The following is a 27,993-nucleotide window of genomic DNA, read 5'->3' on the forward strand; positions in this document are numbered from 1 at the left end:
ACTGAAAAAAGTTTGCTAAAATAAAATTGGGATTTTTTTACTTTTTCTACTGGTAGCAATGGAAATCACTAGAAACTATGCTTTTTTTTTTAAACATTTATTTATTTATGTTTGGCTGCATTGGGTCTTCGTTGCTGTGCGTGGGCTTTCTCTAGTTGCGTCGAGCGGGGGCTACTCTTCGTTGTGGTGTGTGGGCTTCTCATTGCGGTGGCTTCTCTTGTTGCAGAGCACAGGCTCTAGGCACGTGGGCTTCAGTAGTTGTGGCTCGGGGGCTCTAGAGCGCAGGCTCAGCAGCTGTGGCACATGGGCTTAGTTGCTCCATGGCATGTGGGATCTTCCCAGACCAGGCCTCGAACCCATGTCCCCTGCATTGGCAGGCAGATTCTTAACCACTGGGCCACCAGGGAAGTCCAGAAACTATACTTCTGTTCTTTTCAAACGATCTCCTTTAAAATCAAGCTTTTACAAATAATTGGTATAGAAGATAAAATTCAGTTTTTAAATCTTCAAAATATTTAGATATCAAAGACAGAAATACTGATTTTTTCATTAATGATGAGAAGAAACAAGAGACTCCATTTAATCAAGATCTGACATTTATAAATTTTAAGCATTTAACCAAGCTGGAAGATTGGAAGATTAATTATAACAATTACAGGTAGAGAATATCATCTGTCCATTTTCATTATGGTAGTTCATTATGGTTCATTACGGTAGTTATCTATCCAGAGAACCAACAGGAGTTCTCAGATCCAATGTCATATAATAGGATTTGGGCAAGCGCTCTGAACACCACTTTTATTTAATATGCACCACATGCACATGATGCAGGCAGGGAGAGGTTATGAATCCATGCATTGAAGACGAGACAGACTGGGACTATTGCCAAACGTGCGCTGAGTCGATGAGGATGTTGCTCAAAGTTCTTTATACTTAATGGTTTCCTTGAAAGTAAGTGCAGAAGCAGAAATGTGTACACATCCCAAAGCATCTTCTTCTTCATTTGGTTTCCTGTGCTTTCTTTGCATTCTGTTTTTCTTTTGCCTAGAAATTAAAGACAGTATACTATAAAATCTTAAAAGTCTGTTCCAGTTCATATTAAAATGAAATGTGTCTAAGAGGGCATTCTTAAGCTAAAAAGCTTGAGATGCGTTGTTTGCAAGATTTCTAGAGAATTATCTTTTATAAGACTCACAGCAAACTACTCCTGGACAATGATATAGTTATGCTTTGCCCTCAATAAAAAAGGATCATATTTGGTTTGCAGTTCTTTCTTACCTGAAGTTGAAATGTATTATTATAATGGTAACAATTTAAAAATACAAAATTACTCATCCTATAAAGTCATACTCATTCATAACTATTTCAAAACAATATATTTACATATGTGCCCATTTCTCATACAAACTGAGTATATGAAAAATTCTATATTAATTTCTGCATATTTGAATAAATGAATTTAACATAATAGTTTAAATGAGTTTAACATAACTAAGGATTATATACCCATAGTGTTGATAAACCTCACATATAAGTGAGGCTTTTTTCGGTCATGTAAGACCAAAAAAATGTTTTCACAAGTTGTTTCACTTGAACCTCGTAACAAGTATAGAGCTTGAACACAGTAATTCTATTTCACTTTTTAGCAGATGAGGAAGCCAGAGCTTACAGGTGTTATCAAACTTGACCAAGTCACACAGCTAATATATAACAAAACCTCAATAGAGGTCAAAAGACACATATTCTATAGCAGTGCTTCTAATGTAGAGACCAATGACCTGGGGACTGTGTTAAAATGCAGGCTGAATTGGTAAAATGCCTGAGGATCTAAATTTCTAGCAAACTCTCAGGTGATGCCAAGTCTGCTGGTCCTCAGGTGACACTTTGAGAAGCAAGATTTTAGAAGACTAGAATATAATGTTCTTTCCACTATGGCACTTGAATCAGAAAGGAACAAATAAATTAGGCTTTTGCTATTATACAATTAAGAAAAAAAACTTCTTTAATGAGAACTATAATCTTTTTTTATAATGCATTATAATGATAATAGAATTATCATACAACCGTATGATAAAATAAAGTGCAATGCCTTAGAATATATTGAGGAAATATGTTATACATACCATATAAAAATTTAAAAATTGCTTGCATAAACATTTTTAGATAACAAGCGTAATTTGTAATTTGATATGTACAATTTCTCAAAGAAGGCTTCTGTTTCCAAATAATAAAAATACTATTCGATTTTAGATGTAATTTGGAAATAAAAATATGTACCTCTTTTCTTAATGATCTCTGAATATACAGGAAGTTTACTAGGATTAACAGGAATGAATCTACTGGTTAATGACATAAATTTTACAACATAATTTAAAAAGCAAAGACATATAATGCAGAGTATCATACATGTATTAAACGATATAATTCAGATAAAACTAAGGGTAAGTTAAATAAAATAAGTTATAAATAATTACCACCTTATTGAGCACATATTATGAACTTGGCCAATATTATCTCATTTAACCCTTAAGAATGTGAAGTGTGATTCCCAATTTATAGATGAGGAAATAGATTCTATAATAAAGTAAATAACTTGCCTAAAAGCAACAGCTAATAACATAACAGCTAAGTAACATATCTAAGATTTAAACTGAAAGCCTGTATTCTGTTTTGCCTTTGTCGAAAAATAAAAAATACTGTATTTCAAAATAGCATGGAAAAAATGTTCACTGTTAAGAAATACTTTCCTTCTATTTAGTGTGCTAGTGAGATACTAAAAATTGCTGACTCAAGTCAGAAAATTCTGTAATCATAGGTATTAATGTACATATTATTGCGGATAACTTTATTCTTCTACCTTATTTCTATTAAGAGATAGAAAAAGTAAGTTCTGCAGATTAGTTATTTGTTACCAACTGAATTATAATGTCTTAGTAAAATCTGGACAAAATTCAGTACTGTGCTTTGAATCCCCCATAGCAACAAAATCTGTGATTTTAAATTATGGTAGGTTATTGGTGGTTGTTAAAAACCTGGGATAGACAGTAATTCAGAAATACATATAAAGGTTGAGATAAAATTTTAAAAGAATTGTAAATGTGTCTGAATAAAAGTTTTACAAATGAAATCTTAATATAGCTGATTTTATTTTATATTTTAAGGAACAGATTTGGTCTATGGCACAAGAAGTTTTATAACTTTACATTTTTAGGTTACCTCCTGAGCAATCTTTATGTAATGTATACTCAATGAACTGATCAGATAAGAACAGAAGCTCCATAGAACAGGAACACTTACAAGGCAAGATCTTAACCTAATTCATTAAAGCCACATGCTCTTGGGAGAATCAAAGTCCTCACTCTTTGTTATTTTGTAAAATGAAAAGATTTCCACAGGTCAAATACTTCCACACCATCACAGGCAGTCAGGGCCTGCCTCCAATTACTCAGAAATCTGATCCTGGATGGCTTTAAGCACGTAACAACACTGCCTAGACTAGCCACATCTTTTCTACTTTCACTTGGCATTGGGGGGAAGGGGGGGATTTTTGACATAATAATCCATTTCTGAATTCTACATGTAATTCTTTTCTTAGAAGTATTACTTATTAAGTAATTTTCACTACTAAAGTCTTTATATTGGATATAATTGTAAAATCTAATCTTAATCTATTGTGTTTTAATTTTTAACATTTGCATTTACCAGCAGAAAGTGATATTTCAATATGATATATGATTTCTTTTTTCAAAATAAGATGAACAAAAATATATTTGTGCTAAGGAAGCTGATTATTGGCAGAAATTAAGCATTTAATTCTCACCACAGATTCAGAATTTGTGGACGTGAAATTTTAAGTAGCATAAAGCTATTTAGGAGCTACCCTGTGATGCCGCAGAATCTTTAGCATGACTTTATTCTAGCACTTATCAGAATAATACTATCCAGCACAGTACTATAATCATGTATTCCTTTCCCCAACTAAGTTGCTTAAGAGAGAAAAATGTGTCTTAATTATGTATATATCCATTGACTTTAAGAGACTGCCTCAAATATAGTTTCAGCTAGATAAATGTTGGATAAATAATCAAAACATTTCAAAAATTTTAATCAAATAATGAATCTGAATTCCCTTCAGAATCTAGGCACATAAAAGATACTGCATATACAGTATCTTTCTGTATAGTATCTATACAGAAAGAAATGTACCTCAATATTGCTTGTACAATATTATTAGTCAAAGAACAAGCAAGTCAGTAACTACCCTTTCAATAAAACAGACATATAATGTCTTTGTATTATATTCAATAAAACAGACATATAATAATGTCTTTGTATTATATTCAATAAAACAAATGCAAACACAAGAAGAGACTGAGTTGGTATTCCACTAACACTAGGCATTCATATACTGCCACCCTGTGTCCAAAATAATGTGAACTAAGGAATTATGGTTCTAATGTAAAAGCTGAAAAGCTATTGTACTCTAACTATGCTTTTTTAAAAATTATGGAAATATACTGTCATTAAAATCAAATAAGAATGGTCCTTTTCTTAACTTGCCCAAAAAAGTTTACTCACAGGCCAATTTTAAAGCAAAACAAATATATTTAAAATTTCTCTAATAACATTTGTCTGGTCCCTAATAATATTTATCTATACTTACTACCTGATACATCATACAACTGAGCATAACAGTCTATATTTCATTTTGTTTAATATTTTCAACAGAGAAATATTTCATAGTGTTTCATACAAAGAATATAATATCGAGGTACTCTGTTAACCAGGCAATTTTGAGGATCACAGGACCCTAATTGTTAATCTAAAACTTTAAAAATCAGTTTCCCATCTTGGACTTTTATGATTTAACACCCTGAGATACACGAATAGAAAAACCTATACGGAAAAGAGAAGACTTAGCAGTCTTCTTGCAACAATTTTTACATTTAATGCTAAAAGTTGAAGCACATGTTCAGGATCTAGATAATAAGGTATATATAAAAACCCTAAGTCACATCTTGTATTATTTAGAATTTATGATGATATCAAACGGCTGGGTTGAAATGTATCTTTGTTTCATGAACTTAAAAATTAATAATAAAAAAAAAAACCTACTATGTATTCTGGTCTTTAAGTTAATGGTCCAAATTTTTCACTAACCTATGCTAGTTTTCCCTCAGTGGAAAGAGTAATAACTTAGGAATAAGAAAACCTATTTCTTAGGCTAGGTTATGTTTTTTTCCCCCTTCATTCTAGTAGTAAATTCGATGATAATTCAAATTTTTGCTAAATTAAATAAGAAAAATCTATTATTTCAATAATTAAAATTAATAATTTGTTTTCAGCTAAAGAAAGAAAAATGTTTTAAATTTCATTCTAATATAGCACAACCTGAATTCCTGACACTAAGGATTCTGGAACGCTAAAGCAGTAATGCAATTCCTTATTTTTATTTTGCAATATTAGATTGAACTAATGTTCCTCTAGATGAAAAACAGTAAGTAAGAGCAAAATATAAAAATAAAAAGCTTCACCAAATTTTATCTCTTCTCAAGCCAAATAACATTTTTTGGAGAATCTAAATCTAATTTAAGTACTCACCAGTAAAATACTTACCTTTTCTACTAGTGGTATTAACTGCTGGTGTTCTGCTAAAGTCTTTAACAATTCCATAATGAACGGCAGATAATTATGCTTCCTTCTGATATTTTCAATCTGAAAATAAAACACGTTTCAAACCACACTAACTTTGTATTTTCACTAAGTTTCTGATATTTTAATTTTTGCCTCCAACTCAAAATAGAAATGGAAGAAAATCCTCCATTCTCATAAAAAAAAATATGAGAAATAATGAGATTTCCATTGCCATTGAGAATAAAGACTAATTACAATAAAACATGTGGAGAGAGTCCCCTGGGTGTCGCTTCCTACTCTTGGCTTAGCAAATAACAGAGGCTTTTAAAAGTCTAATCTGAGATAATTTATGAAAACTTAACTTACGAAAGCAAACTTAGAGGGACTTCCCTGGTGGCGCAATGGATAAGAATCCACCTGCCAATGCAGGGGACACGGGTTCAAATCCTAGTCCGGGAAGATCCCACATACCGCAGAGCAACTAAGCCCGTGCACCACAAATACTGAGCCTGCGTGCCACAACTACTGAAGCCCGTGTGCCTAGAGCCTGTGCTCCACAACAAGAGAAGCCACCACAATGAGAAGCCAGCGTACCACAACAAAGAGTAGCCCCCACTCACCACAACTAGAGAAAGCCCACCTGCAGCAAACGAAGACTCAACACAGCCAAAAATAAATAAAATTAAATCTTAAAAAAAAAAAAAAAGGAAATCAAACTTAGAAGGTCCACATGATAAATTAACACTCTTGCTACTACACCTATGTAAATAATAAAGCCATGCCTAATGAGACCAGCTTTATTGTGTGATTAAGAACAATCTTTCTTTGACATTATTTTTGATCAAAAGCAAATAGACTGTAGGGACTGTCTGTGCTTCAGTGGAAAACTATGCATTGTCTAAAGTATGCTCTCCCAAGTTATGTGATTGCAACCTTTCACTGTCTGGTAGAGGTTCAATTTACTTCCCTTCCCATAGGGGAAGAAAAAAGTTTCCATCTTTTGTGAATTCGTTTCAACATTCCTATATTTCATATAAATTTGAGCTTCTTTGACTTCTCCTTTGAAATAGTTGTGATATCTTACAGGTTTGCTCAATTAATGAACTAAATAAAATCTTAACATGTTCATTTTATATCAGTATAAGAATCATTTTATTTTTTTGAACAAAGCATTCTCCAACAATATAGTAAAGATTCTAAAAACTTAAGTTTTATTTTAGGCAAATATTAAAAATTAGTTAATTATGTAACAACACTGCATAAGAATATATAAATAGGTAGGTCTTTTTTTATATCACATAAAATAGAAGATAACATTCAAGTTTCCATCCCTTACTTTCCTGTCACCATAAATTCAGCCCTCCTTTCTCCTGCCTGGAATACTCTGGAGCCAGTCCCTACCACTTCCACCTGAAGGAATCCTACTAGTCCAAGGTCCACATATTCTAACCATCACATTGTTGGCTGTTAAGTGTGTTGCAAAACAGTATTCTGACACTGTGGTAAGCAACAGAAAGAAAAAGAATAATCCCTGCCTTCAACTGAACTTCAAATGAAAAACTGCTTTTTCTACTGTGACAAACATGACAAATTGAATAAGTACCATTTCCAAAGTCCTACAAAATTCGAAGTTTCCTTCACTCTTTTCACTCTCTGAAAAAAGCTTATCAGGCGGAGCTTCAAGATGGCGGAAGAGTAAGACGTGGAGATCACCTTCCTACCCACAAATACATCAGAAATACATCTACATGTGGAACAACTCCTACAGAACACCTACTGAACGCTGGCAGAAGACCTCAGACCTCCCAAAAGGGAAGAAACTCCCCATGTACCTGGGAAAGGCAAAAGAAAAAAGAAAAAACAGACACAAAAGAATAGGGACGGGACCTGCACCAGTGGGAGGGAGCTGTGAAGGAGGAAAGGTCTCCACACACTAGGAGCCCCTTCGCCAGCGGAGACTGCGGGTGTTGGAGGGGGGAAGCTTCGGAGCCACGGAGGAGAGCGCAGCCACAGGGGTGTAGAGGGCAAAGCAGAGAGATTCCCGCACGAGGATCAGTACCGACCAGCACTCACCAGCCCGAGAGACTTGTCTGCTCACCCGCTGGGGCGGGCGGGGCTGGGAGCTGAGGCTCGGGCTTCAGTCGGATCGCAGGAAGAGGACTGGGGTTGGCGGTGTGAACACAGCCTGAAGGGGGCTAGTGCGCCACAGCTAGCCGGGAGGGAGTCCGCGAAAAAGTCTGGAGCTGCCGAAGAGGCAAGAGACTTTTTCTTGCCTCTTTGTTTCCTGGTGCATGAGGAGAGGGGATTCAGAGCACCGCTTAAAGGAGCTCCAGAGACGGGCGCAAGCCGCGGTTATCAGCGTGGACACCAGAGACGGGCATGAGACGATAAGGCTGCTGCTGCCGCCACCAAGAAGCCTGTGTGCAAGCACAGGTCACTCTCCACACCACCCCTCCCGGGAGCCTGTGCAGCCCGCCACTGCCAGGGCCCCGTGATCCAGGGACAACTTCCCCGGGAGAACGCACGGCGCGCCTCGGGCTGCTGCAACATCATGCCGGCCTCTGCCGCCGCAGGCTCGCCCCGCATCCGTACCCCTCCCTCCCCACGGCCTGAGTGAGCCAGAGCCCCCGAATCAGCTGCTCCTTTAACCCCCTCCGGTCTGAATGAAGAACAGACGCCCTCAGGCGACCTACACGCAGAGGCGGGTCCAAATCCAAAGCTAAACCCCGGGAGCTGTGTGAACAAAGAAGAGAAAGGGAAATCTCTCCCAGCAGCCTCAGGAGCAGCGGATTAAGTCTCCACAATCAACTTGATGCAAACTGCATCTGTGGAACACCTGAATAGACAACGAATCATCCCAAATTGAGGAGGTGAACCTTGGGAGCAGCGATATATATATTTTTTTCCCTTTTTGTGAGTGTGCATGTGTATGCTTCTGTGTGTTATTTTGTCTGTGTAGCTTTGCTTTTACCATTTGTCCTAGGGTTCTCTCTGTCCGTTTTTTTTGTTTTTATTTTTAGTATACTTTTTAGCACTTGTTATCATTGGTGGATTTGTTTTTTGGTTTGGTTGCTCTCTTCTTTCTTTCTTTCTTTTTTTTAATTACTTAAGATATTTTTTTAATAATTATTTTTCATTTTAATAACTTTATTTTATTTTACTTTATTTTATCTTCTTCTTTCTTGCTTGCTTGCTTTTTTCTCCCTTTTATTCTGAGCCGTGTGGATGAAAGGCTCTTGGTGCTCCAGCCAGGCATCAGGGCTGTGCCTCTGAGCTGGGAGAGCCAAGTTCAGGACACTGGTCCACAAGAGACCTCCCAGCTCCACGTAATATCAAACGGCAAAATACTCCCAGAGATCTCCATCAACACCAAGACCCAGCTCCACTCAACGACCAGCAAGCTCTAGTGCTGGACACCCTATGCCAAACAACTAGCAAGACAGGAACACAACCCCACCCATTAGCAGAAAGGCTGCCTAAAACCATAATAAGGCCACAGACACCCTAAAATACACCACCAGACATGGACCTGCCCACCAGAAAGACAAGATCCAGTCTCATCCACCAGAACACAGGCACTAGTCCCCTCCACCAGGAAGCCTACACAACCCACTGAACCAACCTTAGCCACTAGGGACAGACACCAAAAACAACGGGAACTACGAACATCCAGCCTGCGAAAAGGAGACCCCAAACACAGTAAGCTAAGCAAAATGAGAAGACAGAAACACACAGCAGATGAAGGAGCAAGGCAAAAACCCACCACACCTAACAAAGGAAGAGGAAATAGGCAGTCTACCTGAAAAAGAATTCAGAATAATGATAGTAAAGATGATCCAAACTCTTAGAAATAGAATGGAGAAAACACAAGAAACGTTTACCAAGGACCTAGAAGAACTAAACAGTAAACAAACAGTGATGAACAACACAATAAATGAAATTAAAAATTCTCTAGAAGGGATCAATAGCAGAATAACTGAGGCAGAAGAACGGATAAGTGACCTGGAAGATAAAATAGTGGAAATAACTACTGCAGAGCAGAATAAAGAAAAAAGAATGAAAACAATTGAGGACAGTCTCAGAGACCTCTGGGACAACATTAAACGCACCAACATTCGAATTATAGAGGTCCCAGAAGAAGAAGAGAAAAAGAAAGGGACTGAGAAAATATTTGAAGAGATTATAGTTGAAAACTTCCCTAATATGGGAAAGGAAATAGTTAATCAAGTCCAGGAAGCACAGAGAGTCCCATACAGGATAAATCCAAGGAGAAACATGCCAAGACACATATTAATCAAACTATCCAAAATTAAATATAAAGAAAACATATTAAAAGCAGCAAGGGAAAAACAACAAATAACACACAAGGGAACTCCCATAAGGTTAACAGTTGATATTTCACCAGAAAATCTGCAAGCCAGAAGGGAGTGGCAAGACATATTTAAACTGATGAAGGAGAAAAACTTACAACCAAGATTACTCTACCCATCATGGATCTCATTCAGATTTCACGGAGAAATTAAAACCTTTACAGACAAGCAAAAGCTAAGAGAATTCAGTACCACCAAACCAGCTTTATAACAAATGCTAAAGGAACTTCTCTAGGCAGGAAACACAAGAGAAGGAAAACACCTACAATAACAAACCCAAAACAATTAAGAAAATGGGAATAGGAACATACATATCGATAATTACCTTAAATGTAAATGGATTAACTGCTCCAACCAAAAGACACAGACTGGCTGAATGGATACAAAAACAAGACCCATATATATGCTGTCTACAAGAGACCCACCTCAGACCTAGGGACACATACAGACTGAAAGTGAGGGGATGGAAAAAGATATTCTATGCAAATGGAAATCAAAAGAAAGCTGGAGGGCTTCCCTGGTGGCGCAGTGGTTGAGAATCTGCCTGCTAATGCAGGGGACACGGGTTCGAGCCCTGGTCTGGGAAGATCCCACATGCCACGGAGCAGCTGGGCCCGTGAGCCACAACTACTGAGCCTGCGCGTCTGGAGCCTGTGCCCCGCAACGGGAGGGGCCGCGATAGTGAGAGGCCCGCGCACCGCGATGAAGAGCGGTCCCTGCACCGCGATGAAGAGTGGCCCCCACTTGCCGTAACTAGAGAAAGCCCTCGCACGAACTGAAGACCCAACACAGCCAAAAATAAAGAAATAAAGAAATAAAGTAGCTATAAAATTAAAAAAAAAAAAAAAAAAAAAGAAAGCTGGAGTAGCAAGTCTCATATCAGACAAAATAGATTTTAAAACAAAGACTATTACAGGAGACAAAGAAGGACACTACATAATGATCAAGGGATCAACGCAAGAAGATATAACAATTGTAAATATTTATGCACCCAACATAGGAGCACCTCAATACATAAGGCAAATACTAACACCCATAAAAGGGGAAATCGACAATAACACAATCATAGTAGGGGACTTCAACACCCCACTTTCACCAATGGACAGATCATCCAAAATGAAAACAAATAAGGAAACACAAGCTTTAAATGATACATTAAAGAAGATGGACTTAATTGATATTTATAGGACATTCCATCCAAAAACAACAGAATACACTTTCTTCTCAAGTGATCATGGAACATTCTCCAGGCTAGATCATATCTTGGGGCACAAATCAAGCCTTGATAAATTTAAGAAAATTGAAATCATATCAAGTATCTTTCCCAACCACAATGTTATGAGACTAGATATCAACTACAGGAAAAAATCCGTAAAAAATACAAACACATGGAGGCTAAACAATACACTACTTAATAACCAAGAGATCACTGAAGAAATCAAAGAGGAAATCAAAAAATACCTAGAAACAAATGACAATGAAAACACGATGACCCAAAACCTATGGGATTGCAGCAAAAGTAGTCCTACGAAGGAAGTTTATAGCAATACAATCCTACCCTAAGAAACAAGAAACATCTCAAATAAGCAACCTAACCTTACACCTAACACAATTAGAGAACGAAGATCAAAAAAACCCAAAGTTAGCAGAAGGAAAGAAAGCATAAAGATCATATCAGAAATAAATGAAAAAGAAATGAGGGAAATGATAGCAGAGATCAATAAAACTAGAAGCTGGTTCTTTGAGAAAATAAACAAAATTGATAAACCATTAGCCAGCCTCACGAAGAAAGAAAGGGAGAAGACTCAAATCAGTAGAATTAGAATGAAAAACAAGAAGTAACAACGGACAATGCAGAAATACAAAGGATCATGAGAGATTACTACAAGCAACTATATGCCAATAAAATGGACAACCTGGAAGAAATGGACAGATTCTTAGAAATGCACAACCTTCCAAGACTGAACCAGGAAGAAATAGAAAATATGAACAGACCAATCACAAGCACTGAAATTGAAACTGTGATTAAAAATCTTCCAACAAAAGCCCAGGCCCAGATGGCTTCACAGGCGAAGTCTATCAAACATTTAGAGAAGAGCTAACACCTATCCTTCTCAAACTCTTCCAAAATATAGCTGATGGAGGAACACTCCCAAGCTCATTCTACGAGGCCACCATCACCCTGACACCAAAACCAGACAAAGATGTCACAAAGAAAGAAAACTACAGGCCAATATCACTGATGAACATAGACGTAAAAATCCTCAACAAAATACTAGCAAACAAAATCCAACAGCACATTAAAAGGATCATACACCATGATCAAGTGGGGTTTATCCCAGGAATGCAAGGATTCTTCAATATACGCGAATCAATCAATGTGATACACCATATTAACAAATTGAAGGAGAAAAACCATATGATCATCTCAATAGATGCAGAGAAAGCTTTCGACAAAATTCAACACCCATTTATGATAAAAACCCTCCAGAAAGTAGGCATAGAGGGAACTTTCCTCAACATAATAAAGGCCATATATGACAAACCCACAGCCAACATTGTCCTCAATGGTGAAAAACTGAAACCATTTCCACTAAGATCTGGAACAAGACAAGGCTGCCCACTCTCACCACTATTATTCAACATAGTTTTGGAAGTTTTAGCCACAGCAATCAGAGAAGAAAGAGAAATAAAAGGAATCCAAATCGGAAAAGAAGAAGTAAAGCTGTCACTGTTTGCAGATGACATGATACTATACATAGAGAATCCTAAAGATGCTACCAGAAAACTACCAGAGCTAATCAATGAATTTGGTAAAGTTGCAGGATACATCTTTTGCATTCCTATACACTAAAGATGAAAAATCTGAAAGAGAAATTAAGGAAGCACTCCCATTTACCATTACAACAAAAAGAATAAAATACCTAGGAACAAACCTACCTAAGGAGACAAAAGACCTGTATGCAGAAAATTACAAGACACTGATGAAAGAAATTAAAGATGATACAAATAGATGGAGAGATATACCATGTTCTTGGATTAGAAGAATCAACACTGTGAAAATGACTATACTCCCCAAAGCAATCTACAGATTCAATGCAATCCCTATCAAACTACAACTGGCATTTTTCACAGAACTAGAACAAAAAATTTCACAATTTGTATGGAAACACAAAAGATCCCGAATAGCCAAAGAAATCTTGAAAAGAAAAGCAGAGCTGGAGGAATCAGGCTCCCTGACTTCAGACAATACTACAAAGCTACAGTAATCAAGAGGGTATGGTACTGGCACAAAAACAGAAATATAGATTAATGGAACAGGATAGAAAGCCCAGAGATAAACCCATGCACATATGGTCACCTTATCTTTGATAAAAGAGGCAAGAATATACAGTGGAGAAAAGACAGTCTCTTCAATAAGTGGTGCTGGGAAAACTGGACAGCTACATGTAAAAGAATGAAATTAGAACACTCCCTAACACCATACACAAAAATAAACTCAAAATGGATTAAAGACCTAAATGTAAGGCCAGACACTATCAAACTCTTAGAGGAAAACATAGGCAGAACACTCTATGACATAAATCACAGCAAGATCCTTTTTGACCCACCTTCGAGAAAAATGGAAATAAAAACAAAAATAAAGAAATGGGACCTAATGAAACTTAAAAGCTTTTGCACAGCAAAGGAAACCATAAACAAGACCAAAAGACAACCCTCAGAATGGGAGAAAATATTTGCAAATGAAGCAACTGACAGGATTAATCTCCAAAATGTACAAGCAGCTCATGCAGCTCAATATCAAAAAAACGAACAGCCCAATCCAAAAATGGGCAGAAGACCTAAATAGACATTTCTCCAAAGAAGATATACAGATTGCCAACAAACATATGAAAGAATGCTCAACATCATTAATCATTAGAGAAATGCAAATCAAAACTACAATGAGATATCATCTCACACTGGTCAGAATGGCCATCATCAAAAAATCTAGAAACAATAAATGCTGGAGAGGGTGTGGAGGAAAGGGAACACTCTTGCACTGTTGGTCGGAATGTAAATTGATACAGCCACTATGGAGAACAGTATGGAGGTTCCTTAAAAAACTAAAAATAGAACTACCATACGACCCAGCAATCCCACTACTGGGCATATACCCTGAGAAAACCATAATTCAAAAAGAGTCATGTAACACAATGTTCACTGCAGCTCTATTTACAATAGCCAGGACATGGAAGCAACCTAAGTGTCCATCAACAGATGAATGGATAAAGAAGATGTGGCACATATATACAATGGAATATTACTCAGCCCTAAAAAGAAACGAAATTGAGTTATTTGTAGTGAGATGGATGGACCTAGAGCCTGTCATACAGAGTGAAGTAAGTCAGAAAAAGAAAAACAAATACCGTATCTAACACATATATATGGAATCTAAAAAAAAAAAAAAAAAAAGGTCATGAAGAACCTAGTGGCAAGACGGGAATAAAGACACAGACCTACTAGAGAATGGACTTGAGGTCACAGGGTGGGACAAAGTGAGAGAGTGGCATGGATATATATACAGTACCAAACGTAAAACAGATAGCTAGTAGGAAGCAGCCGCATAGCACAGAGAGATCAGCTCGGTGCTTTTTGACAACCTAGAGAGGTGGGATAGGGAGGGTGGGAGGGAGGGAGATGCAAGAGGGAAGAGATATGGGGACATATGTATACGTATAACTGATTCACTTTGTTATAAAGCAGAAACTAACACACCATTGTAAAGCAATTATACTCCAATAAAGATGTTTAAAAAAAAAAAAAAGCTTATCAGACAGACTGCAAGTGAAGGAGAATGACATTATTAAAGACAGCCTTGCTTAATATTTTACTCTGAGTTATATAATATTTGACATAATTAAAATAAATTTTAAAAATGTAAAACCCTAAAAAAACTGGAAAGCAAAATCTAAAAAACGAATCCAACTTTGTATTAAGTTGGTGATAGAATGACACCAAGAGAAAATTTTTTCAGATGAATTTTAAAATATGCTAATTTGATTGCACATCCAAAATGAAATATATCCTAAGGAAAAAATTAACTGAAGAAAACACTTCTCAGTTGTTATTAACACTACTGGCACTGTTATTCTGAACCTTTTTATATATACATACAAATACAGATAGACAGCATAAAGCAAATAGGTAATTATGTTAATGTTGATAGAAACCAGGACTTTCAGGTGAAAAGATACAAATGCTTAACTTCAAATATAAAGCCCTTTAATTCTAAATTTGAGTATTAATATGAATTCATGTTGCATTTTCTCTTCAAAAATAAAACAAGAAATAAAAACATATTTCTTAGCTCTGAAAAGTCCTAGAAATAATGAATAATCAGTATGACTGAGCACCCTGAGCAACCAGATAATGGTTTCTAAATACGACTTCTCACCAAAAGCACTCAGGACTTCTTGAAAAAAATGGCTGTTTCCAAGTCTGAAGCAGGAAATGTACAAGGTGAGTCTGAAACATCTTGTCATACTAGAAAGCAAGGAAGCTATCAAAGATGAAGAGAGTCACATCAAAAGGACTTAGGAGACAGCCTGAAGTGGCTTCCAATGGCTAAAGATGGGATAATTTGAGCATCAATAATAACTGCTGTGAACTTTAGCATCAAATATGTTAAATATCTGTTTGTAATAATACTTGAAAAAAAAGAAAAAAAAAAAAGGAAAGAAACCTCACTAGTTACCTTTGTTGGATGCCAGGGACTCAACACATTATTCTGGAAAAGTGTAAATGATGGGGAAAAAACAATCAAGCATTCAACATACCTTCGTGTCAAAATATACCACTCTGTATTAAAACATTAAAGGAACAAATAAAAAGTACATACCTTATATCTTTTTAATTTCTGTACTTCTTCTTCAATAAGCATCTGATTTTTGGCAACCTCTGACTGAATAGCACTTAACATGTTATTACCCTGATCTGTATCCATGGGTTCCTCCTTAGGGGAAAGAAAAAGAAATAGCACACCCTAATGACTGAGGCTTAAGTCTAAGCTATTTTTAAATGATAAACATAGTACAGTCATTTTCAAATTTTATTCTTAATATTGGTGATAGAATACCAACTTACTAACTGCAATATTAAAGGATAAAAGCTAAGTAGTATCTTCCAATTTTCTATGTTCTACAACAATACATACGAATTTTTATCTAAAAACAATCTATACTGTAGCAAACTGAATTGCTATAATCTGCTGTTGAGCTATAAAGTAAATCTGCTTAAATATACTCATGAAAATGTGATCAAAGGAACATAACAAAAAAGTCTGTCTATTACTAATTCTCTTCTCCAATCATATTTACTATAAAGATAATCATCATAAGGAAGAGTAAAGATTACATGTGAATCTAAATGTGCCCAATTAATTCTGTAAGAAATATATTCTAACTTGCTTAATTATATAATGAAATTACAGTAAATTGTTAACACTTATTTAGCACATACTATTTGTCAGTCACTTTTTTAAGTGGTTTATTTATACGTTATCTCAGTTATTCTTCACAACCACCTTTTAAGGTAAATACTATTATCCCTACTTTACATGAAAAAACTGAGGCACAAAGAAATACACTCAAAATCATACTTCCACTAAGTGGCAAAGGCAGGAGCTGAATCTAAGAAGCCTGACTCCAGAGCATATTCTCTTAATTACCACTCAGGATACTTGATTAAATCTACATTTCAGACAAAGAAAGAAGGAAGAAGGAAAAAAGGAAAGAAGAAAATAAATAGTTTCCCTGAGAGAATAACTAAGCTAGAACTTTGTACATAAAAACATGGTCACAAACCTCAGCAAGTTGTCTTTGTAACTCTGCTATCTTCTGTTCATATATCATTTTTCTGTCAGACACAATGGCCATTAAGTTAAATCGAATTTCACCTTCACTGTACCTAAAAAAAAATTAAAGTTTATAATGTAGTAAAGAAATGTAACACTATTACAATTAAGATAATCTATTGTGATTACTCCCTTATTCTCTGGGGTAAACACAGATCTACCAATTGGCTAACCATAAAAACTGACATTTTAAAAAATCTTTCCTAAAGAGGAGAAGTTACAACCAGTATCACAAAAATACAAACAATCATAAGAGAATACTATGAAAAATGATACACCAACAAATTGAGCAACCTAGAAGAAATGGATACTTTCCTAGAAACAATCTTCCAAGACTGAATCAGGAAGAAACAGAAAATCTGAACAGACTGATTATTAGTAATGTAATTGAATCAGCAAACAAAAAAATCCCAACCACCAAAACTCCAGGACCAGAGGACTGCACAGGGGAATTCTACCAAACATTTAAAGAGGAATTAATGCCTTTATTTCTCAAACTATTCCAAAAAACTGAAGAGGAGGGAATACTTCCAAACTCATTCTATGAGTCCAGCATTACCCTGATACAAAAACCAAAGACACTACAGAAAAAGAAAATTACAGACCAATATCCCTGATGAACACAGATGCAAAACATCCCCAATAAAATATTAGCAAACAGAATTCAACAATACATTAAAAGGATTGCACATAATGATCAAGTGGGATTTATTCCAGGGATGCAAAGATGGTTCAGTATACACAAATCAATCAACGTTATAACTATGTCAACAAAACAATGGACAGAAATCCCATGATCATCTTAATAGAGGCAGAAAAAGTATTTGACAAAATTCAACATCCATTCATGATAAAAACTCTTAACAAACTTGGCATAGACAGAACAATCTCAACATAATAAGGGTCATTTAAGCCAAACCCACAGCTAACATCATACTCAACAGTGAAAAGCTAAAAGCTTTTCCTCTAAGATCAGTAAGAAGACAAGGATGCCCACTCTCACCACTTTTATTCAATATAGTATTAGAAGTCCTAGCCACAGCAATCATACAAAAAAAATAAAAGAAATAAAAGGCATCCAAATTGGAAGGGAAAAAGTAAAACTCACTATTTGCAGATGACATGATATTAAATACAAAAAATCCTAAAAATTCTACCAAAAAACTATTAGAATAAGTGAATTCACTGAAGTTATAGCATACAAAATCAAAATACAGAAATCTGTTGCATTTCTGTACACTAATAATGAACTATCAGAAAGAGAAATCAAGAAAACAATTCCATTTACAACTGCATCAAAAAGAATAAAATAACTAGGAATAAAGTTAAACAAGGAGATGAAAGACCTGTACTCTGAAAACTGTAAGATATTGATGAAAGAAACTGAAGACAACACAAATAGAAAGATATACCACGCTCATGGATTGGAAGAATTAATACTGTTAAAATGTCCATACCACCCAAAGCAACCTATAGATTCAATAATCCCTATTTTCACAGAACTAGAACAAATATTCCTAAAATTTGTATGAAACCACAAAAGACCCCAAATAGCTAAAGCAATCTTGGGAAAGAAAAAGCTGAAGGTATCATGCTCCCTGACTTCAAACTATACTATAAAGCCAAAGTAATCAAAACAGTATGGTACTGGCACAAAAACACATATATAGATCAGTGGAACAGAACAGAGTCCAGAAATAAACCCACAAAACACACAGTCAATTAATCTACAACAAAGGAGGCAAGAATATACAATGGGGAAAAAGTCTCTTCAATAAGTGTTGTTGGAAAAACCGGACAGCTACATGTAAAAGAATGAAACTAAACCATTTTCTCACACCATATACAAAAATAAACTCAAAATGGATTACAGACTTAAATGTTAGACCTGAAACCATAAAACTCCTAGAAGAAACATAGGCAGTAGCTCTTTCACATTGGTCTTAGCAATAATTTTTGGATCTGTCCCCTCGAGCAAGGGAAACAAAATAAAAAATAAACAAATGGACTACATCAAACTAAAAAGCTTTTGCACAGCAAAGGAAAGCACCAACAAAATGAAAAGGCTGCCTACTGAATGGGAGAAGACATTTGCAAATGATATATCTGATAACAGGTTAATATCCAAAATATATAAAGAGTTCACAATCCAGCAATTTCACTTCTGGTATTTTTCCAAAGAAAACAAAAACACAGATTTGAAAAGATGTATGTACCCCAATGTTTATAGCAGCGTTATTTACAATAGCCAAGATATGAAAGCAACCTAAGGGTCCATTGACTGATGAATGGATAAAAAAGATGTTTTATACACACACACAATGGAATATTACTTAGCCATATAAAAGAAGGAAATCTTGCCATCTGCAACAACATGGATGAACCTAGAGGGTATTATGCTAAGTGAAATAAGTAAGACAGAGAAAAACAAATATTATATGATTTCACTATAAAAAACAAAACAAATATAACCAAACAGAAACAAACTCAAACAAATTCAGATATAGAGAACAAACTAGTAGTTGAGTGGGGAATTGGCAGGGTAGGTGAAATAGGTGAAGGGGATTAAGAGGTATAAACTACCATTTATAAAATAAATAAACAGGGATGTAACATTTAGCATAAGGAATATAGTCAATAATATTGTTATAACTTTGTATGATGCATAATCTATAAAAATACGTTGTACACCTGAAACTAATACAGTATTGGAAGTCAACTATACTTCAATATAAATTTATTTATTAATACTTTTGTCTATAGACAGATAAATAAGCTTTCATATATGAAAGGAAAAAATCAGCTAAATTTCATCAATCACAAATATATTATTAAATGTTTTAGTACCTCCTAGACGTTTGAAATAACGTGTTTTCATCAGTTCTCATACTTTCACAAAAAATATGGTAACTATCAATTACCTTTTATCTCAATTAAAAAAAATAATTAAACTAAGACCTCACATTTGTTGAATTAATTTTACTGGCATCTTGATGGTATTAACTATATTCCTTACTATATAATTTTTTCCAAATCATGATTTTGTTTCTATTCTTAACTAATATATGTTTTACATTTCACTTGTACTTTTATCATATATAAATATATATTTATGTAATACGTTATAAATAATCTCTTGTAAAATTTCTGAATACTGTTTTATTTTCACTACTCTGAAACCAATGAAACATCTTATAGTATAAGCTTGTTTATGGTAAGGATTGACATTGGAAAGATTATCCATAACATTATGTAAATGGCACTTAACCAGATGAAAACATGTAGAAAATGTAAGCCTGTTTTTGCATTAGTTCACCTGCAAGAGCTTCTCATAAATAGTTCTATTCACTGGAAAGAATATGGCCCAGTATAACTATAGCACTTTGAACTACGTAAAAATGCTGTTTTTAAAACTCTACTTATGGGACTTCAATTTCCCTATTCCTCCCAGTAAAAAATATCAAACTAAAAAAATCTAGACATATATTTTTTAAAAAATGAAAAAAATTAAAATTCTGAAAAGTGAAGAGAAGGCAGACATGCTAGGGAACCAGGACCCAAGAATGACAGTGGTGAAGTCTCTGGCTTATCATTCTGCTGCATATGTCCTGGCCTTGGAGTTAAAGAAGCCATCAATTGAGAAATGCCAACAGGCACAGACAAAAAAGTACCAACAATAGTCTGCTCTTTCTATCCAAACAGGAAAGGGGCAACCTCGTGAGACAGAAAACTTTGAGACAATAACCACTCTACCATACCCAAACACAACTGAAAAACCTGGCCCAAACCCTACCGGCCAGCAAAGGCTGGGTAGGGAGCCTGGACTTCCACCCCCACCAGGCTGTAACAGGCACCTGGGGTGGTGTCAGAAAAGGCTGTGTAGGGAGCTAGGACTTTCATCCCTGCAAACAGTAATGACATCTATTTGCAGTGTCAGAGGAAACTAAGTGGGAAGCCAAATGTGAAGTCACTACCATCCAGGAGTAAAGAAGCCCCCCTCCCAAATTTGGTATCAGTGGAGCCATGCAGAGAGCAGTCACAAGGCACTGCTACTCCTCCCGGCCAGGGTAGTATCAGGGGAAGCCATACTGGGGACCAGAACTCCCACCTCCTGCCCAGCAGTAACAAGGAACCCCTTCCCACCTCAGGTGTCAATGAAGACAGAGTGGGAAACCTGGACTTCTACTTCCACCTGGCAGTAATGGGGTGGCATCCCTGACTTACCCTGCCAGAACACTGCCCATAAAAACCAGCTAAAAGAGAAGTTTTAAATAAGATTCAGAGTCTTATAATATAGTACTGAAAACGCCCAGGTTTCAATCAATAATCACTTGTCCTATTAAAAATCATGAAAAGCTCAATTTGAATGAGAGACATTCAACAGATAGAGCAATGATAGATGTCCGAATTAACTGACAGAGACTTTAAAACAGCCATCATAAAAATGATCCAATGAACAACTATGAACACCCTGGAAACAAAAAATAGAAAGTCTCAGCAAAGAAACAGAAGATATAAAGAAGAAACAAATGGAAATTTTACACCTGAAATATAAAACGATAAAAAAGCTCAATGGGTGAGTTCAACAGCAGAATGGAGGAGACAGAGGAAAGAATCAGTGAACTGAAAAGTAGAACAACAGAAATTACCCAACTGAACAAAGAAAACAGACTAAGAAAAATAAAGAGAGCCCCAGGGACCTGTGGGACTAAAGCAGGAGACATTTGTGTCATTGGAGTCCTGGAAGAGGTGAGAAAGAGGGTGAGATTGAAAAAGTTCTCCAAGTTATAATGGCTAAAAACTTCCCATATTTGACAAGACATAAACGCACAGATTCAAGTAGCTAAGCAAAATCCAAACAGAATAAATGCACAGAAATCCACACCAAGACACATCATACTCAAATATATGAAAACTAAAAACAAACCAAAAAAAAAAATAATTTGAGACCAACAACAGGAGAAACACCACCATATCTATAGGGCAAAACCTGTTTGAACAACAGTGGATTTACCAGTAGAAACCATGGAGGCCAGAAGGGAGCGACATAACAATTTTCACGTGCTAAAAGAAAAGACTATCAACCCGGAATTCTATACACAGTGAAAATAACCTTCAGAAATAAAAGGGAAATCAAGACATTCTTAAATGAAGAAAAACTAGGACTCTGTTGACAGCAGAACTACCCTAAAGGAATGGCTAAATGAAGTTTTCTAAACAGACAGGAAATGATAAAAGAATTTAGTTCTGGAACATGACGAAGAAAGAACAATGGAAAAAGTAAAAATATGGGTAAATACATTTTCCTTCTCTTAAGTTTTTTAAATTAAGCTTCATGGTTAAAACAAAAATTATAATACTGTCTGATGGAGTCCTAAATGTATGTAGAGGAATTATTTAAGACAAATGTAACAGTGGACAGTAAAAGTACATAAAGGAAGGTAAGACTTCTCCACTTCACTCAAACTGGTAAAATGTTAACACCAGTAGATTGGGATAAGTTAGAGAAACCATTAGAAAAGCCATACAAAGAAATAAACTCAAAACCACTATAGATGTCTGAGTAACTAACAGAAAAGCAGGAAAAGGAAAACAGAGAACCAAACAAAAAAACAGAACAAAGAGAAAAAATTTAAATGGCAGATTTAAACCATAAGACATTAATAATTACATATTAAATATACATTTCATTTTATACGTAATTTTATAAATCCATTACATTCAATGTAAATGGTCTCAATCTACCAAGTAAGACAGAAAATGGCAGAGTGGACTAAAAGATATGATTCAATATATGCTGTCTATATGAAATTCACTTCAAATATAATGACAGGAAGGTTGAAAGTAAAAGGATGGAAAAAATATATCATGCATATATGAATCAAAACAAAGCAGAAGTGGCTATATTACTGTGAGATAAAGTAAACTTCAGAGCAAAGAAAATTACTAGAGAGAAATATTGCATAATGATAAAAAGGTCAATCCACTAAGAAGAAATAGTGATCATAAATGTTTATGCAACAAACAAGAGACCTGCAGAATATGTAAGGGAAAAACTGATAAAACTTAAATTAGAAATAGCCAAATTCAAAACTGTGCCTATTTGCAAATGACATGATATCTATCAATATGTAGGAAATGTCAAGGAATTCACAAAACTTCTAAAGCTGGTGGGTGAGCTTAGCAAGGTTGAAGGATACAAGACAAAGGAAGAAAAAAATCAACTTTATTTCTACACACTAACAATGATCACAGGGAACAAAAATGAAAATATAGTATCATTTGTAATCACTCAAAAGAATATGAAGTGCTTGGGTATAAATCTGACAAAATACGTATGGAACTAGCATGTGGAAAACTACAAAATGCTGATGAAAGAAATTAAAGAAGATCCAAGTAAACGGATAGATATACCATGTTCGTGGATTGGAAAAATCAATATAGTAAAAATGCCAATTCTCTTAAAATTGATGTTTGACACAATTCTTATCAAAATCTCAACAAGAATTTTTGTAGATACAAGATTATACTAAAATTTACATGGAGGGCAGAGTATCTATAACAGCTAAAACAATTCTGAAGAAAAAGAATAAAGTTGGGGGCATTTGTCTACCTGATTTCAAGACTTACAATATAGCTACAGTCATCAAGACTCTGTAGTACTTGCAGACAGCAGACAAATAGATCAATGGAACAGAACAGTGAACCAGAAATAGACCCACACAAATATGCCCCACTGGATTTTTTTTACAAGGGTGCAGCAGCAGTTCAGAGGAGGAAGGATAGCCTTTTTAACAAATGGTGCTAGACCAATTGGACAAACAGAGGAAAAAAAATGAACCTTGACTTAACTTCACACCACACAAAAATTAACTCAAAATAGATCATAAACATATGTAAAATGTTATATAAACCTTTTAGAAAAAAAGGAGAAAATCTTTGGGATCTAGGGCTAGGCAAAGAATTCTTAGATTGGATGACAAAAATACAGTTCACAGTGGGAAAGACTGACAAATTGGACTTCACTGGAATTAAGAGCTTTTGCTCTGTGAAAAACCATGTTGGGAGGAGGAGAGGATGGGCTATAGACTGGGAGAGAATATTTTCAGACAACGTGTCTGACAAAGGACTAGTGATAGCTAGAGTATGTAAAGAACTTCAAGGCTCAAGAGTCAAAAAAACAATCCAATTACAAAATAAACAAAAGGCATGATTTTCAACGTTAGTCACTAGGGAGATGCAGATTAAAACCACAATGAAATATTACTACCCACCTATCAAAATGGCTAAGATAAAAAATTTTGACAAAATGCTAGCTAGCATGTGGAGAAACTGGATCACTCATACTACACTGCTGGTGGAAATGTAAAATAAATTAGTACAGCTACTCTGGAAGAGTTTGTCAATTTCTTAAAAAATTAAACATGTATTTACCATACAACTAGGTATTTATCCCAGAGAAATGAAAACTTATGTACACACAAAAATCTGTACACAAATGTTTACTGCAGCTTTATTCATAACAGCTAAAAACAGGAAACAATCCAGATGTCCTTCAATGGGTGAATGGGCAAAAAAAATGGAATATCTATACCATAGACTACTACCCATCTATAGAAAAGAATGCACTATCGATATACTTAACAACCTGGATGAATCTCCGGAGAATTACGCTGAGTGAAAAAAGCCAATCCAAAAAGGTTACATATTGTATGATTCCATTTATATAACATTCTTTAAATAACAAAAATTATAGAACTAGGGATTAAGGATGCGGGAGGGTGGGGTTGGGGGCAGTGGCTGTAGCTATAAAAGGGCAAAATGAAGAACCACTGTGGTGATGGAATTATTCTGTACCTTGACTATATTAACATCAATAGCTGGCTGTGACATTGTACCATAGTTCTACAAGACGCTACTCCTGCAGGGTAAAGGGTACACAGGAGCTCTCTGTATTATTTTTATAACTTAATGTGAATATATAATTATCTCGAAATAAAAAGTTTAATTTAATAAAAAAGACAGATACTCCTAAAAACAAAACTCTACAAAATAACTGTACAAAATATCTAACTTAATGGAAATGTGCATGTTTAACTTCTATAAAGACAAGGTGACTTACTACGATGTAGAATTTAGAGATTTTCCGAATAGATTTCCTGAACACATTAATCCAATCAAAAGTAGATGTTCAATAAGTATTGCTAAAACAACAATAAAATAAAGGTTTAAAAACGAGAACATTAGTTATGCCAATGAGATTAGCTGAGCATTTACTTTTGTATCCTTTTTTCTATGACTGGCCTCACTGCGCTGATCCAATCATCTTGATTGCATGCACCTAGGAAGAAATGTAAAAGCATTTATGTCAAATAAAATCAACATTAATATTATTTCAAAAGTTTGGTCCAAAATATCTTTTTATTAATATTTCGACAAATTCAGGATAGTAAAAAACCTTTTAGCATAACTATGTTAAGCTCCAACTCTTACTTTCTTAGTAATGGTAAGGGGAAAGAGTATTATCATAATTTGCATTTCCACATTGTCACTTAGCGGTGCTAAACAAATGTTTGAGAAAATAATGAACTAGGGAATTATTTCATTAAAACTCTCGACTCTGTGAGATAAGGATAACTACCCCCATTTTACAGATGATGAGACAGAGGGCTAAGAAAAACCAGCTCACATATTAGTGACAAAAGAAGGATTCAATCCTTTTCTGACTCCCCACCATCATAACTACAGGAAAAAAAAATGAAATCCACACACAATGCAAAACCAATTTTACCCAGTTTTTTAATCCTCTTTTTTACCTAAATTTTAGTATAGCCACCAGCTGTATAGCAAAACTGGCTGTTCTGTTTTATATTTTACTTCCTTTATATCTGATGGATCTAATGAATAGAGAATGGCTGACCAGATAGAAGCCAAGAGAAAAAAATGCAGCGATCAGATCAACCCCCAAACCAGAGAAAATCAGCTTCTACAGAATTAAAAGAACATTCTATTAATTTACTTTAAGAAACATAGAAAAAAATATTTTTAAACATGTAAATCTGCATTAGATGAAGTATTAGTTCTAGACATGGGCATGGTCAATAAGAACAAGCAAAATGGAAGTGTTAATTTTTTTTTTTAATCTGAAAGTATAAAGTTTTATGGACAGCAGATAACAGTAATTCCAGTAAAACAGGTTACACTGCACTTAAACCTAATTTAAAAAAAAAAGAAAAAGAAAACTTAATGAGGTAAAAATAAGGAGTTAAAATTCTTTTGTGGGTCTATTAGTTCATTACTAGATCAGAACCACCTCAACCTCAATAACCATTTATCATTAGCTCAAGGTAGGAGATGGGGTGGGATCAGGACAAATACACCCTTTGGCACAAAGGACAGCACATTAATGCACTAGTTACATAGAAAAAAGTAGTTTTTAAAAGTAAACTGAAAAATTAAAAATAAATTATGTAATCTATGGGTTGAAAAAACTTTTCTTCTAGGAAAAAAACTAAAGGTCCCAATGCAACTACAGTAGGCAACATGTCCTAACTACCTGTTACTTAATTTCATAAAGTACTGAAGAGCTTAAAGCCTGCATGGCATCACACCTCACAGTCACCTCCCCTTTCTAAACTTAAGCAGGACTAGGGCTAAACCAAAGGTGAACACCCAATCTTTTTGTCCTTATCAAAAGTGAAATACCAGGAATAGTAACCACATTACCTAAATCAATCGGTCCTTCTCTTAATCCATCTAATTCATACAGTCTTCCATTAACAGGAACATAACTGACAAAGTGAAAAGCATCTTCTTCTTTTGCTGATGTCTTTGCATCAAATTCAAACATTTGCTGTCTACAGTGAAGAAAAAAACAGTGAGAGACAAACAAACAGAGACAGTATTTATTTCACATGAAGTATCTTTACCTGGCGAAACTGTTGTGTACTTGTCGAATCACATCCGAATTACTCAGTGCCAAACCTTTCATCTGAAATAAGTTTTAAGAATAGCCTATTAAAATAAGAACCACCACAAACAGGGCATTTTAAGAATAATACGACTGTACTCACAGCTGCATCAAAGCTTTGTGAAAATTCTTTAAACTCTGATAATGTGTCTCCTAAATGGACATCTTGATGGGTACAGTTCAATAACACACTTACTATGGCTTGAGTAGCACAAGCATTATTAATTACCTATAAAATATGAAAGCAAAAATATTATCGATTTGTTAAAAAAAAAAAACAGCTTTTAACTGGTGACGATGACCCCCAAAATATGAAAAAAATTAATAGTTTCCAAATTTTATTTCATACAGTCTTAGCATAAACATAATAAACATGATCAGTTTCCAATCTACTCTATTTTCAGGAATTTGCTGCAATTCTGGAGCTGAAGATTCTAGGAAGTCGAATAAATGAACTCATAATATCAGTGAAAACCAATCCAGTTAGGGTAACAAAACCAATCTTTCCTGGTCTAAAACATATATCTAATTAAACCAAAAGAGCCTGTCCTTCCCTCTTATTCACTTCCTCCTATGCTCACTTCTACCTATAAATATTCAACCCATATTTCAGTATCCAATGCAAGCTCCAACTCACCGATGTGTCTCTTAGAGAACTTATCCAACAACTCATATTACTTTCTTCCCTCATTTGAATTCCTAAAAACGTGTATATGCTGTCTACATATTTTTCAATTCAATCTTTACAGCGCTGTCATCTAGCTATTAACTGTTTATTTAACAAGTTATGTGGACCTTACATTCTAGTGAGAGGAGAGAACGTTTAGATAGCACTTACTATGTGTGGGTAATTTTCTAGGCACTTCACATGTATTAATTCTTTAATCCTGTCAATCAACAGCCTATGAAGAAGGAGTAATATTATTATCCTCATTTTACATTTGTGGAAGCTGAGGCTCAAAGCGGTTAAGTAGCTTGCCCAAAGGGCCCAGAGCTAAGCAAGAGGCAGGTGATCTCGTTCTAGAATTTGGTGTACTTAGCCACAACATGAGGCTGGCTCTGTACACGTATGTGGTCTCTCCAACAAGATTATAACCTACTTATGGACAAGGGCTTCTGCCACC

The 27,993-nt window shown here is 35.2% G+C and overlaps 1 protein-coding gene across 2 annotated transcripts in view; it reads right to left on the bottom strand.

Annotated features, from left to right (window-relative positions):
• Nucleotides 1–578: 578 nt before the first annotated feature.
• Nucleotides 579–27,993, bottom strand: part of UCHL5 (ubiquitin C-terminal hydrolase L5) — a 50,978-nt gene continuing 23,563 nt past the window's right edge. Inside the window, exons 4-11 of one of the 2 annotated variants that reach the window (XM_007191162.3) lie at nucleotides 26,973–27,098; nucleotides 26,829–26,890; nucleotides 26,626–26,756; nucleotides 25,177–25,240; nucleotides 16,850–16,952; nucleotides 15,886–15,996; nucleotides 5,617–5,715; nucleotides 579–1,044 (exon numbers count right to left, since the gene is read on the bottom strand). In XM_007191162.3, the coding sequence (XP_007191224.1) occupies nucleotides 1,000–1,044; nucleotides 5,617–5,715; nucleotides 15,886–15,996; nucleotides 16,850–16,952; nucleotides 25,177–25,240; nucleotides 26,626–26,756; nucleotides 26,829–26,890; nucleotides 26,973–27,098 (741 nt within the window). In that variant the 3' untranslated portion in view covers nucleotides 579–999. Of the gene's footprint in view, nucleotides 1,045–5,616; nucleotides 5,716–15,885; nucleotides 16,000–16,849; nucleotides 16,953–25,176; nucleotides 25,241–26,625; nucleotides 26,757–26,828; nucleotides 26,891–26,972; nucleotides 27,099–27,993 lie in introns of both variants that reach the window. The other variant, XM_007191161.3, reaches the window with a different exon arrangement.

Source organism: Balaenoptera acutorostrata, chromosome 1 (assembly GCF_949987535.1).
Source record: "Balaenoptera acutorostrata chromosome 1, mBalAcu1.1, whole genome shotgun sequence".
In the NCBI taxonomy this organism is placed as follows: domain Eukaryota; kingdom Metazoa; phylum Chordata; class Mammalia; order Artiodactyla; family Balaenopteridae; genus Balaenoptera; species Balaenoptera acutorostrata.